Source organism: Macrotis lagotis, chromosome 5, assembly GCF_037893015.1.
Source record: "Macrotis lagotis isolate mMagLag1 chromosome 5, bilby.v1.9.chrom.fasta, whole genome shotgun sequence".
NCBI classification, from domain to species: domain Eukaryota; kingdom Metazoa; phylum Chordata; class Mammalia; order Peramelemorphia; family Peramelidae; genus Macrotis; species Macrotis lagotis.
The window spans coordinates 270,861,335-270,877,460 of record NC_133662.1 but is presented as its reverse complement, the minus strand read 5'-3'; the positions used below and the strand labels follow the sequence as shown (position 1 = coordinate 270,877,460).

Sequence of the window (16,126 nt, the reverse complement as noted above, 5' to 3'; positions counted from 1 at the left end):
GAGGGAGAGAGAGAGGGAAGAAATGAGGAAGTGAGGGAAGGGTGGAGGAAAGTTGGAAATGAGGAAGGGAGGGAGGAAAGAAAGGCAGGAAGGAAAGGGAAGAAAGTTGGGAAGTAGGGAGGGAGGGAAGAAGGAAGGAAGGAAGGAAGGAGGGAAGGATGGATGGAAAGAAGGGAAGGATGAAGGAAGGGAGAGAGAGGAAAGAAATGAGGGGAGGAGGGAGAGAAGTTGGGAAGGAGGGAGGGAGGAAAGAAGGGAAGAAAGGAAGAAAGAAGGGAGAAAGGGAAGGAGGAAAGAAAGAAAAAAGAGAGAGAAGGGAAGGGAGGAGGGAGGGAGGAAGGGAAGGAATGAAGGCAGGTCAGAAGGAAAACCACTTCTTCAACCTTTTCTATGCACTAAGTATTGTCCTTGGCCCCTGGACAATGTCCACAGGAGCTAGACAAAAGTTGGGTCAGTGTGTGCTGACATTCCTGAGCCTCATAGACAATTGTCCACATCGGTAGGAACTCTATGAATACTGTATTATCTAAATATCAATGATGAATATTGTTAAATGGAAAATATGATCCAGGGCCCCGAAAGGGAAGGGAGGAGAGCATGGTAGGGGAGGTCTGGAAAGGAAAGAGGAGGAGAGTAGGAGGAAGGGAAGAAAAGGGAGGATGAAGGCAGGAATCATGGTCATCCAAGCACGGGCTCATAGACAGACTTGGAAGGGACCTGAGAGGGCTCCCAGTTCAGTCTCCTTGTTCCTAGATGATAAAACAGAGTCCAGGAAAGGGGAGGCCCCTCACCCAGGTCGCACAACTAGTAGGGATCAGAGGAAGAGCTTCTGCACCCAGCAATGGATCATGATATTTTTCTGAAGGCATTGTCCCATCAAGTCACGACCTGTTCGTGAAGAGCAGATCACATTTGAGGCGCCATGCTAAATCCTAAAGATACAAAGAAAAACAAAAGAAAATCCCAGCCTACAATCCCAGTCTGAAAGGGGAAGACAACAGGCAGGATCAGTAGTAGATGGACCATCCTATGGAGGCAATAAACAGAAAGGAGGCTAGTGTCCCCTGATTGTACAGGACAGTCAGTTCTGCCAATATATTCTTGAAAATTGGGAGCTTATTCCAGTCCAATATATATATATACTGTAGGGAAGGATTTGAGCTTAGCACAAATTTTGCTTATATATGATTTCATCTGCTAATAATATCCAGAAAACAGAAAAACCCTCTACTTTTTTTTAGTTTTTTTTTTTGGCAAGGCAATGGGGTTAAGTGACTTGCCCAAGGCCACACAGCTAGGTAATTAAGTGTCTGAGGTCACATTTGAACTCAGGTACTCCTGACTCCAGGGCCGGTGCTCTATCCACTGTGCCATCTAGCTGCCCCTAAAACCCTCTACTTTCCAAGAACTCCCAAGGTGTATTCTTTCTGAAGCCCGCTTCTTTAAGCACACTACAGCTTTTGTCAAGGTTAAGTGCCACTATATTTATTATGTCTTCATCCTTTCCCACCTTAATCCCTGGTTAGGGCATCATTGCCCTCCTGCCCTTGGAGTTGGGTCCCACAGAGGCCCTCCTTCCCTCTTGCCCCAAGGCACTTGGGTTTGTCAGTTTTGATCCTATGGGTAGCTAAGCAGACTTAGCATCACCACTCTGCGTTGTTGTCTTTTTCTTAACCTTTCAATATATATACAACTGCGCTACTCTTTTTATTAGAGTCCTCTCATGGATGAAGGCTTGAAGCCCCTTTCTCCCATGAGTCTCCTCCTTCCTCTCGGACCTCTCCTCTGTCTCGTTTGTGGGATCTTCCTCCAAAGGACATCCATGGATGTCCCCCCAAGGCTCTATCTTGGACCCTCTGCTCTTTTTTCTGCTTCCTTTTTTAGGGCTGTCCAATGTTACTTTTAAAAGTTTTTATTGTTTCAATAGACATAAAGGAGAGCCCTGGTAGTTAGACTTTGTTTTCTAACCTATTTAGTAAACCCATAGGCAGCTACATGCTGGACAGCCCTGCTCTAAACTATTACATTTGAAAATCCTGTGGTTTCTTTTTTTTTTTTTTCAAGGCAGTGGGGTTAAGTGGCTTGCCCAAGGCCACACAGCTAGGTAATTATTAAGTGTCTGAGGCTGGATTTGAACCCAGGTCCTCCTGACTCCGGGGCCGGTGCTCTATCCACTGCTCCACCTAGCTGCCCCTGAAAAGCCTGTGGTTTCAATGATTACCTCTGTGCTGGTGATTCTCTAATCAAGTTATCCAGCTGTAATTCTGTGCAGAGCCTCATCATCCCCCCAGTCATGCAGGCTCAAAACCTGAATATCAACATCAGATGCCTAACTTTCTCTAACTGACCCTCCCATCTGATAGGATGCCAATTCTGCCATTTCTGCCAGTGCACCATCCCCCTCAATATACAAATCACACCCTTTTCTCCTTTGACCCTGCCCCCATCCTGATGTAAGCCGAAGGAATTGAATGGTGGGAGTGAGGGACCAAGGATTGAGAGAAGAGGTCATTCTAGAGGGAAGAGAGCTGGCTTTCCAAGTGCAACATGCTGGGATAGGGGATGGCCTGGGAAGCAGGTGGGGGTGGAAAGTCTGGAGAAAAAAGGGGAAGCAGGGAACAGGGAGATGGAGAAACAATGATACTGGAAATTCAGAGGTCATGGCCGGGAGCTGGTCCCTGGGTAGGTCTGAATCCCAGTACCTGCCAGGATGACTTTGGACAAACTTTTTCCTTTTTCTAGGCCTCAAAGTCTCCATCTGTAAAGTGGTAGACTTGGTAGAGCTGACTTGCAAAGCCCTTTAGCTCTCCATCCGCCTGGAACACAGTTTTACATCTACATCTCTGTCCCTCTCTGAGCCTGGTCTGTAAAATGAGGGGGTGGCCTTAGGGGTGTCTTTAGCTCCAGTCTTAATCTTATAGAGCCAGTCTTCCCCCCGGGATGGATAGAATCCAGGTCTGCCTCGCCCCCCATCTAGATTGGAAGCCCAATTGGCTAAGCAGCTGTGTCCTGGCTGCCCCCAAAACCCTCCCTCCCCTTAACCTTAACTCATGGAGGTGGTTTCCTTGGCCAATGAGAAGCTGTGTGACTAGTAGAATCTTTGCGTGACTAGGCCCTCTGAAATAAATGAGGAGTGGCCAGATAAGTCTGTACTCTGCCCTCAGGGGCAGCAACACTCAGAAATTGGGAACCTGTCCCAAAGACACTCCCCTAAATCTCAGATTCATTTGGACCCTGTAACCATAGGAGATTATGGGAGCCCTGGGGCTGGATGGACATGGGGGGGCCTCAGGTATTACCTGAAGAGGGTTCTCTGGCAATCCCCTTTACCCACCCAGCTCTGCCCAGCTCTGCCAATGTGGCCTTTATTGGGCTCCACTCAGATGGGGACAGAGATTTTCATTTCACCTCAGGGGAAATTCTCCAAAAATCACTAGGAGACAAGTCAGAAATCAGGGAGACCCAGAAGAGTTAGCTTTTCCATGCTTGTCTGACTTTCAAAAATCTATTTTTTTTCTTCTTCTAAGGCACAGTGAATAGAGCAAAGGACAACCCTTGGGCAAGTCACTTAACCCCATCGCCTTAAATAAAATAAAAAAAAGAATGAAGGTCTTAAGTCAGGAAGTTTAACCATCTGGAGTTCAAATCCAGCCTCAGACACTTACTAGCTTAGTGACCCTGGTAAAGTCACCAAACCCTGTTTGCTTCCATTTTCCTGTCTGCAAAATGAGTTATAGAAGGAAATAGCAAAGCCACTCCAGCAGCTTTACCAAGAAACCCCTAAATGGGGTCATGACTGAATAACTATAGTTCCTAAGGCAGTTTAGAGGTTCAGCCCACCAAGCCCTGAGTTTAAACTCAGCCTCAGACACTTCCTAGCAGTGTGCCCCTGAGCAAGTCACTTAACCTACTCTTGCCTCATATCTTCCTCTGTAAAAATAAAATGGGGATAATAAAGCCTTCTTTGCAGGATTGTTGTGGGAACTAAATGAGATGATAGTTGGGAAGCTACTGTCCCTGGCCAGCTGTCTATATGTTAGCTACTGCTGAGGCTTTCTTAGGCTTCAAAGAATCTGGAACTGAGAGAAGTGGTCACTTAGAGGAACTAGATGGAAGAAAGCTGGTCACCAAGTGCAACATGCTGGGGAAGGAAGAGATATAGCTAGGCTAGGGGATGGCCTAGGAAGCAGGCCAGGAGCATTTTCTCAGAGGAGGAAGAAAGAATTATTTTCCCCTCTCAAGCTCTGGGCCAATTCTTCCTTCTATTCTTGCATCTGCACCTGCCTCTTATAACTCATACACTCTTCAGTTCACCCTGTTCCAGCTGAAATAGGGTCCCAGGGCCCCCTCCCTGGGCTGGGGGGGGCTCACTGTGACATATTTATGACAAAGGTTAAGCACAGGTGATTCTAGCTATCTATATCTATATAAAAGCATCATACAGAGATGCAGAGATAGCTAGATCTCTCTCTCTTTCTCCATATATATATATTATATATAATATATATATATATATATATATATATATATATATATATATATATATATATATATAGTTCCACCCCCAAATGCAAAAACATAGGAAATAAAAATAGGCAATAAAAACTCTAGGGAAACCCATGTGATTCCTGGGGCTCCTGGGATTTGGACCACTAGCCACTTCCAGCACCAGCCACTGGAACCACTGTCCAGGCCTCCTTTCCACAAGAAAATCTTATAAGACTGACCAGCAGCACCGTTTGAACTTGGGACAATATCTCTATTACAAGAGATTGTTCTGTGAAAGAGGGAAAGGAAGAGCTGGATTGGAAAGGAAGTCACAAGACCTGGTCCTGATGAACTCAGTGTGGCCTTCCTGCCTGCTGAGTGGTCCAGGATCCATTCCAAACACCACAGTGACTGTCTTTCTACAGGGCTTTAAGCTTTCATATTATCTCTACCTTGTCAGGTAGGTATAACTGTTAGCCTTATTTTACAGGTGAGGAAACTAAGGTAGACAGAGGTCAAGTGACTTGTGGGGTGGGATTTGAACTCAAGTCTTTCTGACACCAAGGTTGTGTGTGTGTGTGTGTTTGAACACAAATATATATCTATGTGTATCTATCTATCTACAAGAAAACAGCCTATTAAATAGAACTAAAAATTAAAATTGCAGCAAGGTTTTTGGAACTCCCTGTGTCTGGGGTGAATAAATAGATATCCATGGACATCCATCCCTCCCTCCCTCCATCCATCCCTCCCTCCCTCATCCCTCCATTCATCTCTCCATCCCTCCAGTACCTGTACAGATATATAGGAAGAAACAAAATGAAGGCAAAGTCATTTATTTTAGGCTGAGAGGAAGCTCTAACAATTGGGATGAAGAAAGGTCTCACAAAGGAAGTGATCTCTGAGCTGGCTTCTCTTAGGGAACGTGAGCAGAAGCCTGGCAGTGGCTGATGAACGATCCATCCAGGGAACAATGAGAAGGCCTGGAAAGATGACTCGGACTGCGTCTGGGAAGGGCCTCCAATGACCATCTCGGGACGTCAGCCCCTTGCCAAGGGACTTCGCTGTCTGTCTTGCTGTCCCTAGATGTGTTCACAGAAGGCTGAGGAACTAGTTATTTTTTGTTTTGTTTTTAACTCTTCCATTCACTACTATATGCCATATATCCATGCTGATGCTGCCAAGCCAGAGCCCCCAGTTTCTCTGCCAAGAGCGGTCCCCAGACTCAGATGGCCTAAGCTCAGGACAGAGTTTCCTGGGGCCTTGCTTCATCTTGCAAACAGACTCGGGCCCTCTTTGTTTTCCTTGCTGAAATGTGGGGATACCAGAGCCTTAGCTTGCTTCCATTAAGCAAAGCTCTTGACGAAGCCTCTCAGACTGCCCTGGAGGGTAAGATGGCAGAATTATTGATGTAGATTTAGAAGCACCGAATTTAGCACAGACAGCTCATTGCTGACTTTGAAAAATGTCTTTAGGAGAGTGTCCCGGGGATCTGGGCTAGGGACTTTGAAACAGTTTTACCCAGGACTTGGATAAAGGCAGCCAGAGCACTTAGGAGATGCTTGCGGGTGACCCAAAGCTGGGAGAGATGATGAACACCCTGGGTGACAAAAGTCAGGGCCCTGATCATCTGGGCTAGGTCAAACAGTAAAAGATCACCTCTTCCCTGGATTCAGAAATCAGATGGGCACATGCAGATGAGGGGGATGGAGCGAGACAGCAGGTCACCTGAAGGAGCCCTGTGCTATAGGGGTACGGTGGGAGACTGAGAGGGGTGGGGCTGGGAGTCAGCAGCCAAGTGAAAATAGTGAGCCCCAAACACTTAATAATTGCCTAGCTGTGTGAAGTCACTCTTAACCCCAGTGCCTTAAATAAATAACATAAAACCCCTCCAGCTACACATGGAGCAGATACTTCCAGAAATGAGGAGGAAATAATACTTGTGCTCCACTGTTCCTTGGGGAAGAGAAGGCTTAGGGGAGAATGTCAGCTGTGTTCTAGTCTTTTCCCAGCTGACTTTGGAAAATGGACCTTCCTCAGCCCTCTGGTTGGGTCCGGGACTAGGAGCCCTCAGGTGGTATCAGGCAGAGCTCTCTACCAATTAGGGCTGTCCTAGAGAGCTCCAGTCTAGAGCATGGGGGGGCATTTGGGAGCCCCACTTGCTGGGCAGATGAGAAAAGGAATCATTGTTCTCCAGCACGCGGCAGAATTGTTGTTGTAGCTCAGCCATTTAGTCGAAGCCTCTTCTTTGTGACTCACCAGTGGTGTGGCCCTTTATCTCCAAGTTTAATTCATTTGTGTGGAAGAGGGGGGGAGTAGAATTAGATTACTAATTCCAACCTTGGGGATTTTCTTCTGATGTCATTGCTTTGAGATGATAGAATTCTCCTGGCAAAGATACTGGAGTGGTTGGCCATTTCCTTTTCCAATGGTTCTCACCTTTTCTCAAAAAAGCAAGAAGCGAAACAAAACCTTAGCAAAATGTCTGGTGATTAATAAATGCTGAGTGACGGCTTGACTGTTCAGGGACCTCTGAGGTGCCTCCCAAGTTTGAGGTCTTGTGATTCCCTGAACCTTGAAGTCTCTCCCTCCTGCGTTGGACGACAGCTTCTTACAGGACCAATCTATGGGAGTGCATGCGTGTGACTTGGACCTTTTCAGGAGACTGGGGAAGTCTATGGGCCCCAACTCAGGATCATACCTTTAAATGCGGAAAAAAAGAAATCTAAAATGACAAAGAAATCAAGTATAGTGAAATACTGTCACCAGAGGATTTCCCCCCTTTTATATAACTCTTAATAGCGTTTCATTTTTTCCAGTTACATGTGGAGATTGTTTTCCACATTCATTTTGTAAGATTTTCTTCCTCCTGCCCTTCCTTCCCCTCTGCCCTAGACATCGAGCAATCTGATTATGAGTCATCAGGTTATACATGTTCATATCTATTATGTTGTGAAAGAAGAATTAGAACAGAAGGGAAAAAACCACAAGGAAAAGCAAAACCAAATTTTAAGAAGTGAAAAGAGTGAACTTGACATCTGGCCTCAGATACTCAATAGTTGCCTGGCTGGGTGGGATCCTGGGCACTCAACCCCATTGCCTTAAGCCAATAGTGTTGGGGTGCACTCAGGCGGCATAGCGCTTTCTCTGGAGGTGAACGGCTCCTTCCTTCACCGGCTTTGGGATGGTCCGGTCACTGGACGGCGAGAGGGCATCACCCGACGTCTGTGGCCGCGGCCAGCGCCCGTTCCTGGGGCGTCACGCGGCATCTGCCGCCCTGCGGCCCGGCCCTCATGCTCTGGCCCTCGCGTCCGTCCCTCCTGCGGTCACTCCCCGGGGCGGCCCTGGGGTGGGCAGGGGTGAGTCCGTGAAGCCGAGGCAGGGGCGGGAGTGAGCGAGGGAGGGGGCGCGCGGGGCCTGCGCGCTCCCTGCGACCCCGCTGAGCCCCCGCAGCTCTGTCATTAGGAGAGCTTCAGCCCTATTCAAGCAGCGCAAGCCGGGGGTGGGCCTGGGCCGTGCGCCACCCCTCGCCCCCAACTGCTTCCATTTCACAAAGGCCAGTTTTGATGTGATTGGCCCGGGTTCGAATCCCGCTTCTTCGCCGCCGCCGGGACACGTGGCCGGCTCTCTCTCTGAACCCCCTCCTCTGTCAGGTGACCTCTGACCTATGAACCTGCGCGGACCCCGGTTTCCCCAACCGGAAAAAGGGGAGGCTCGTTTGGGAGGCCCCCGCCCCCCTCAGAGCTCCGGGGCCTGGGAGCGGGGGGGGGGGGGGGGGGGGGGCCCTGGGAATCCGGGCCTCACGTTCCTTTCTGGCCCGGCAGGGGGCAGCCTGGGAGCTCCCAAACTACAGCCCCCAGGAGGCGCTGCGAGACGGGCGCCGGCTCCCGCGGGCGTCAGGCGCCGGCGCGCGGCGCGGTGCGCCCTGGGAGCTGTAGTCCGCGCGCAGGCGCAGGCCGCCGCGGCCACGGGCGCCCCCGCACCGAAATGGCGGCGCTCCGCCGCGCCCTCCTCGCTCGCTTGCGGTTGGGGTCGCGGGGCCGGGGGGCGGGGCGCTAGCGGTGAGCGGGGCCGGGGCCGGGGCCGGGGCCGGGGCCGGGGCCGGGGCCGGGGCCGGGGCCGGGGCCGGGGCCGGGGCCGGGCGGGCGGGCAGGGCCACTCCGGGCCGGGCCGCACTGCGGGCCGGGCCTCCCCGCCCCCCGCCAGGCGGGGGAACGGAGGCGCCGAGGGGGCGCCCGGGAGAAGGGGCCGAGCGGCCGGGCGGGACTGGAACCCAGGACCGCGGCGCCCGGGGCGCGGCCAGGCCGGACTGGGGCCCGGGCCCCGGAGGAGAGCCCCGAGCGCGCCCGGGCCGTTGGGGCCTGGGGGCGCGGGCCGGAGCCCCCCGCCGTGGGCAGGGGAGGCTGCCGCGAGGTGGGGGCGCAGCCAGGGAGCCGCGTTTGTGGGGAGGGGGCTCGGGGGCCGCCGCCGTGGGGCCTTTCCTCCGCTGTGGCCTTCACGCGCGACCCCACGGCGCCGCGGCCCCCCGGGCCCATGAGGAGGTGCAGGACCCCCAGCCAGCGCCCGGGCCCCCGCCAGAGACTGGAATGGGGCTGGAGAAGCAAAGGACCCTCGAGGCCGGGGGTCCTCCGCCCTTGACATTGGGGGTGGGGGCGGGTCTGGGAAAGACCTGCTCAGAAACAAGTGGTAAATAGTTTTGTCGTTTGCAAGGGCAGCCCGGCGCCTTCAGAATGTTTGGGGACCTGTTCGAAGAGGACTTCCCCTACATCTCAGAGCACCCCATCGAGAAAGGGACGAAGTCCAAGTGCGTGAATCCGGAGCCTCCCCCCCCCCCGGGGTGTCACCAACCTGAGCGGGATCCAGAACCAGGGCGGGACTTGCTATCTCAACTCCTTGCTGCAGACTCTCCATTTCACACCGGAATTCCGAGGTAGGCACCTTCCCACCAAGTCATTCTGTCCTCGTGGAAGATTAGAAAAGGGAACCATCGAGGACGCTGTTCTTAGAGAAGCTAGTTGGCGTCCTCCCCATGGGGCCGCTGCCTCGGCCTCAGTTTCCTTACCTGTAAAATGAGGGAGGGGTGTGAGTGCCTCTGAAGCCCCTGCCATCTTTCCAACGAAGACCGTGCCTGTCTTTTTAGTGGGCAGAATAACTTCATCTTGTTGTTCAATGAATCACTGTTAACATGCATCCAGCGTTATATATTCTATATAATTATATCACCTATATGAAGTCACCGAGGCAGGAGGTTGTCACGGTGGTGACTGTGGTTAGAGTGGAGGCTGCCTCTTACGAACTGACCACAGTTTCAGAGCCAGGAACTGTCCAGGCTTGGACTTTAGCCAGGCAGCTCCTGCCTCAGCCTGGTGTGGGCATCAGGGTGCTGGCAGTTTACAGTTAGGGCCATCAGCAAACTAGACCAGAATGAGTCTGTCCTGGAGGACGGGCCTTCTTGGCACTGACTCGCAAGACCCACTCGCAGCTCCTGTCTGCAGGGCTTTCATTTAAGCACCTTCACAGCAGCTTTGTTCTCACCAGTTTTGACATCAACTCACGGACAGCCTAAAATGGAAATGACACTCCTGGAGCATGTGCTGTCACGGGAGGCTTCGTGGAGAAGGAGATCACAGGGGTTCTCCACCACTGGCCCTGAGGCAGTCAGACTGGCGAGCTTCCCAACCCCCTCTCATCATCCCTTTTTTTCTTATTTGTTTTTTTGGCAAGGCAGTGGGGTTAAGTGACTTGCCCAAGGTCACACAGCTAGGAGATTATTAAGGACCTGAGACTGCATTGCAATTCAAGACCTGACTCCAGGGCTGGTGCTTTATCCATTGGGCTGCCTAGCTGCCCCTTGGCATCCCTTTTTAAACGATAAGTGGAATAGAAAACAGAAGAGGATAAAGGAAGCCTAAAGACAAAGAGAAAAAAAATTGGATTGTTCTCCCCACAGACCCCCTGAAATTGACCTGTGTGACCCCTGCCCCCCCACCCCCAGTTAAGAACTCCTGGTCTGACCCATAGGGAGACTCAGTCCCTGCTCATGTTCCTGCTCTCAGATATGAGGCTCCCTTGGTACCAGGCAGCTGCCCCAGGTGCTTGGCACACCTTCCTTCCTCTCTTTCCACTTCCCTCCAGACACTGCCATGGCAATTTTGTGGGAGCTTGCATACTTGTTCATGCTCTCTCTCACACATGCACACACACACACAGCACAGCCCACTTTTTTCCTTTGTCACAATACAGCGAACGGGCCGTGTGAACATGATTTTTGCCATTTGAAAGACAGTGCCCTCAGCCTGGCATGACCTGGCATGGAGCTCCAGCTAAGAAGGCCTCCTGAGGCAGACCTAGCGCTGTCCGTGGTCCTGGAGCTTGACTGGTGCTAGGCAGACTCTTCCATTTGTGGACCCACCAGGGGAGCTTCAGTAGGGTGGGTCACTCCTTGCTGGGACAATAAACACCTTTCTGTTCCTGGGGCTTTTCCAGAGAGATTGAATCGCTAGTCTTTTCTCTGTCTCCTCACCCCCATTAGTTCCAACCTGGGTGGCCCTGGTGGATATGGTGTCAGAACTGGAGTCCAGAAGACCTGAGTTCAAATGCAGCAGCTGACTATACCTTGCCATGTGACCCTGGGTGGGTTACTGCACCTCTGTGGATCTCAGTTTCCTCATCTGTAAAATGAGAACAATCATGCTTGTCTTCCAGGGAGATATTCACCATGCATACTCTACAAGCCTTAAGACATTACATCCACGCTTGTTGCTGGTGTTCTTCCAAAAAAAAGGGAGCCTAGCCTGACTGCCTCCTGGAACCAGACACTGGCTCTGTCCTGGGGACTTGAGGCCAGGCTGAATAACTAGGTGGGAGGAGCTCAAGTCTTGACAGCAGACTGACAGTCTAGGGTGTGACTATTTGCTGATGCCCTGCTTCTGAGAGCAGCCACCAGAAGGGACCTCAGGCCATTCTGCCTAGCTCTCATTTTACAGAGAAAGAAACAAGCCCAAAGGGGAAGCACCTGGAACAAGGGATTTCTGCTTGAGCTTGGGCCTGAAACCCAGAGGGGATGCTCTTGTGCTTAAGAGTTGGGGATTGGAACTAAAACCTGAGGTCTTCGTGACTAGATCTGTTGCTAAATAGTCGCCTCCCTCTTGTATCTTCTCAGTGTCTATCCTCACTGCTTCAATGTTGGGGTCTTTTCAGAGTGTTTCATTTTCAAAATCCTATTCCTTGCTGTGCAGTCTGTGAACAAGGGGACCTCTCTTCCCCCTTCCCTCACCCTTTTAACTCTTACAAACAGAGGAACAGAGGAACCTGGGTGCAGAGGTTACCTGAGTTTCTCATTTGTCTTTTCTTTGTAGAAGCTTTGTTTGCTTTGGACCCAGAAGAACTTGGATCATTAGAGGACAAGGATGACCCTGATGCTAAGGTACCAGCATCTTGTCTCTGGATTCCTCAGCATCTCTTAAGAGCCTTCCAGACAAAGCCCTATAAGGAAAGCAGGTCCTTGTCAAATAGAGCACAGGCCTCCCCCCACCCCCCCCCCTTTTCTCAGCCTCATTCTTTGGCCCCTGCCAAAGCTATTGCCATGTCTAATGGACTATCCTAGAGGTTGGATGCTGCTATGTAAACAGGTCCTGGCCTCCTTGTCCCAAGCATGGGATTGTCAGAGGCTGGGTCGCCTAAATAAGAAAAGTAAATGCGTCAACATTTTGCTTTATTTCCTGTCAGAATGTCCAAGGCTTTTTTTTTTTAATTCAACTTTCAGTGGGTTCGACAGTAGTTCTAAGAAAAACTCTTGGGCATTAATCTGAGGGGAACAAAGTGATGTCACCAAAGGGATTGAATTAAAGGTCTCACTGGGGTGAGGAGGCCTGACCAGTGACCCTCTGATGTCACAACTGATCCCCTGGAACCAGTATCCAGAGCAGTTAAAGGAGAGAACTTGATGCCACTAAGCATCCACACTTGAGTGCAAGACCTTCACGTTTCAAGACAACTTGGTTCTCCTTGTCTATGAGCTGGGTTATTGCAGCCCAGACCCTATTTACTTTGTAAAAGCAGGCATCTCGAGAGGAGGGAGCAGATTTAGAGAGCAGTTCATGTGAAAACCATCTGGGGTCTCAATGGACCCCGGTTGGCAACCTGAGTTTGTGGGGTTGTAGAGGCGCTTGTTGCCGCCCACTCCCACCATCTCTGTTAGATGGCTCCAGCTTGGAGCCTTTACTGCTATTTGTGTGTGAGTGCGTGCGTTGTGTGTAAATGTGGTGTGTGTTGTGTGCATGTGTGTATGGGTAAAACACATGCATGTGGGATATGCAGGTCTGTGTGCTAATGCCTTGTGTGTCTGTGTGCATGTGGGGGGGGGAGAGGCCTTGCTCTCAGGGGCTGTGCTCCCAGGTGCTTTGGAGAAGGGCCTCCTGGTTCTCAGGACCTGATAGAAGGCCACGTAATGGCGCTGGGGCAGCCTTGGCTTCTGTCACCCAATGCTGTCTCCAGAAGTTGTCACCCATGGCCAGCCCCCTGGGGATGCTTTCCTAGCCTTGACCCAGAAACAATGAAGGCTTGAGTAGGACGTGAGCCCCATTCCTCAAGCTTTGGAGGAGGAAACTGAGACTCAGGGAACAGGGAGGGGTGACCATATGCCCCACCTTGTGATTGGGAGATCTTGCTCCCCACCTTGGGGGGCCTAGAGGTATGAGCATGCTTCTCTGTTGGTCATAGATTAGAGTACGTCTGTCTGTCTCTTGACTCAGACTTGGCTGAGAGGTTTGGATTGCTTCTTCCCCATCTTGCAGAAGAGGAAATGGCAGCTAAGGGAGGTTAAGTGATTCCCTTGCCCGAGGCCTCACCTAAACAGTAGTTAGAAATTGGTTTTTGAAACTCAGGTTTGATTTTCACCTGTCACACCTCAGATTTTTGCCTACTGCAGGAACCCTCGAATGATTCTGGTTTAGGATGAGGCTGGGGCAAGGGGCAGAAAGGGAGGCAGCCCAGACTGAATCAACGGGGAGGCCTTTCCTCAGGCTCCCTCATGTAGCTGGGGCCTAAAGGAGGAATGTATGTCATCTTCCAGGTGCGAATCATCCCTTTGCAGTTACAGAGGTTGTTTGCTCAGCTCCTTCTCTCAGACCAGCAGGCTGCATCCACCACTGACCTCACCGACAGCTTTGGCTGGAACAACAGTGAGGTAGGCAAGTGCGATGGGTCTGCAGAGGGGCAGAAAGAACGATGTCTACATGTCGTGGGGGCTTCCTTTGGGGGTAGGCCACTTTTGTCACAGGAATGTTACCTTGGGCTTCTCAGGTTAGCTTGAGGGCTCTTCTTTAGACCTTGCCGAGGTGGGTGCTGGTTCAGGTGTAAGGAGGGAAGGGCTGATGGTGTGAGACTCTACAGGGTCTCAAAGGTCTGGAGCCTGGACCCAGTTCTTCGAGAGGGGTGGGAGGAGTGCAGGGTGAAGGGGTTCAAGTTCTGCCTTGAATACCTACCAGCTAGGCAAGACTCTGAACCCTCTCAGTATTGCCGAGAAGGTAGCAACCTGCCTTTGTGGGCTCCAGGGTGGGATGTCTCTGGTTCCCGGAGAGCAGCAGCAGATTTGGCCTTGAGAACTTTGGCTTTGTGTCTCAGCTTTGTGGCTTCCTGGGTGACCTTAGGAAAGGCCTCTCGCTTTTCCAGCCTCTGATTCCTCATCTGTGAAATGAGGGGGCCAGCCGGGCAAATGAATAGCACAAAATGTGTGTTCCTCCTTTCAGAGACGCATGGTGCTACTGGCCTCTGGACACTTTGGGTTTTTTTTTTTTAAACTTCTTATTTGGGAAACCTAGGAAACTTCTTTGATATATTCTACCCAGTCTACTAAGAGGGAAGGGATCTCCCCGATGAAGACACTCCCTCTGCCAGTACAGGTTGGCACCCTGTCTGCCAGGTAGGGTCTTAGAGAACTACCCAGAGCCTGAGTCATCCTCTTGGATGTATGAGGTGGGCCTGGAACTCTGTCAAAGCCCCTCCAGGGCTTGGTGTCTTGGCAGCCAGTTCTCCAACCATTACACATTTCTGCCTTTTATGGTGGAGAAAGCTGATAGTAGGAGAGAAACCCAAGGAGCCTTCTCCAGAGCCCTGGTGTGAGCCCTTCTGCCCATGCCACAGAGATACTGCCCCCCTTCCTGTGTGTACCTTTTCCCTGCTCTCTGGACAGACCCAGAAGCCTTGGGGAGCTTCAAACTTTCAGTCCCTTTTCTCCCATGAACAACTAGGGCACAACTTCCTGGCTTGTTCTTTCATTCCAGGCTCCAACTCTTGGCACCCCTGAGTCTCCTCTGCCTTTTGTACTGCTTCTCTGCTGGGATACACTTACTTGTGAAGGCCCTTGGGCAGTCCCCTGTTTATTCTCCATTGTCATACCATCCCAGATGACTGGTTCATGAAAGCAGGACCCCTAAGGCCCTCTCCTGCCTGCCTTTTGTCACCAGAGGACCAGTTCATTAAAACAGACCCCCCCAAGATCCTCTCCTGTGCTCTTTGTTGGCCTCCTGCTGGGCGATAGAGTAGTGGTGTAGAAAAGTCACAGTTCCTTCCTGTTTTCCAGGGATTCCTCTGTTGTCCAGTGGGTTCTGCTTGCTGTGTGGGAGGTGGGCATGGGTCTCCGTGAGGGGTGGACCGATGGCTCTGTGACTGTCCCTGCGTTGCAGGAGATGAGGCAGCATGACGTTCAGGAGCTGAACCGCATTCTCTTCAGTGCGTTGGAGAGCTCCCTGGTGGGCACCTCTGGCCATGACCTCATTAACCGTCTCTACCATGGGACCATTGTGAATCACGTGGTGTGCAAGGAGTGTGAGAACATCAGCGAGCGGCAGGTGGGTCTGGCCTGAAGGCTTGGGGTCCAGGTCCCTGGGGAGGGGCTGTAGACCAAGGGGGATGGGCATCCTAGTCATCTCTGAGAATCACAGGGCAGGAGGGAGGCAGAGGAGAAAGTGACCTGGGAGGCCTTGTGCTGTTGATCACCTCTCTTCCTTCAGCCAGGATGGGCTCTCAATGGAGGGGGGCCCACAGGTGTAGATTGGGGCATACTTGTCAAGGGACCAGACCCTTCCCCAGGCAGCTTCTAGGAGGGTTGGGATCTGGGTGATCCTGGGCCAGTCTCCTCCCTTTCTGAGTCTTGATTTCCACCTCTAGGGCCACTTGGGAGCATGCTTGTTATGAGCTCCTTGCAGCCACACTGTTTGGCTCTGGCCTTGTGAAGTTTCTGGCAGTGGGCATCCTGGTTCGTGCCCCTAACAGACTTTTGCCCTTCCCTGAGTGATAGGAGGACTTTTTGGACCTGACAGTGGCCGTCAAGAACCTATCTGGCCTGGAGGAGGCCCTTTGGAGCATGTATGTGGAAGAGGAATTCTTTGATGCGGAGAACCTGTATCACTGTGGCACTTGTGACAAGCTTGTTAGTGCCACCAAGGTGAGGAGGAAGTGTTGACAGGCACCTACTGTGAGCCAGGCTCCGGACTGAGGAAGGGCTTGGGAGACATTGACCCAAATGAGGTGGGCAGGGGTGCAACCCGCCAGGGCTGTGCCTTGATCCAGGATCAGCAGGACTCCAGAGGTGGGCTCTGGCCAGGTTGTTTTTCTCTGCCCTCATTGGTGCCAAGCT

General features: G+C 51.7%; 1 protein-coding gene across 1 annotated transcript in view; it reads left to right on the top strand.

Moving 5' to 3' along the window:
• The first annotated feature begins 8,668 nt into the window (after positions 1-8,668).
• The window catches only part of USP40 (ubiquitin specific peptidase 40), a 56,078-nt gene continuing 48,620 nt past the window's right edge, over positions 8,669-16,126 (top strand). The window contains 7 exon segments of the mRNA XM_074189844.1: positions 8,669-8,901; positions 9,204-9,311; positions 9,313-9,418; positions 11,847-11,914; positions 13,562-13,675; positions 15,174-15,338; positions 15,788-15,934. Coding sequence (XP_074045945.1) covers positions 9,219-9,311; positions 9,313-9,418; positions 11,847-11,914; positions 13,562-13,675; positions 15,174-15,338; positions 15,788-15,934 — 693 coding nt within the window. The 5' untranslated portion in view covers positions 8,669-8,901; positions 9,204-9,218.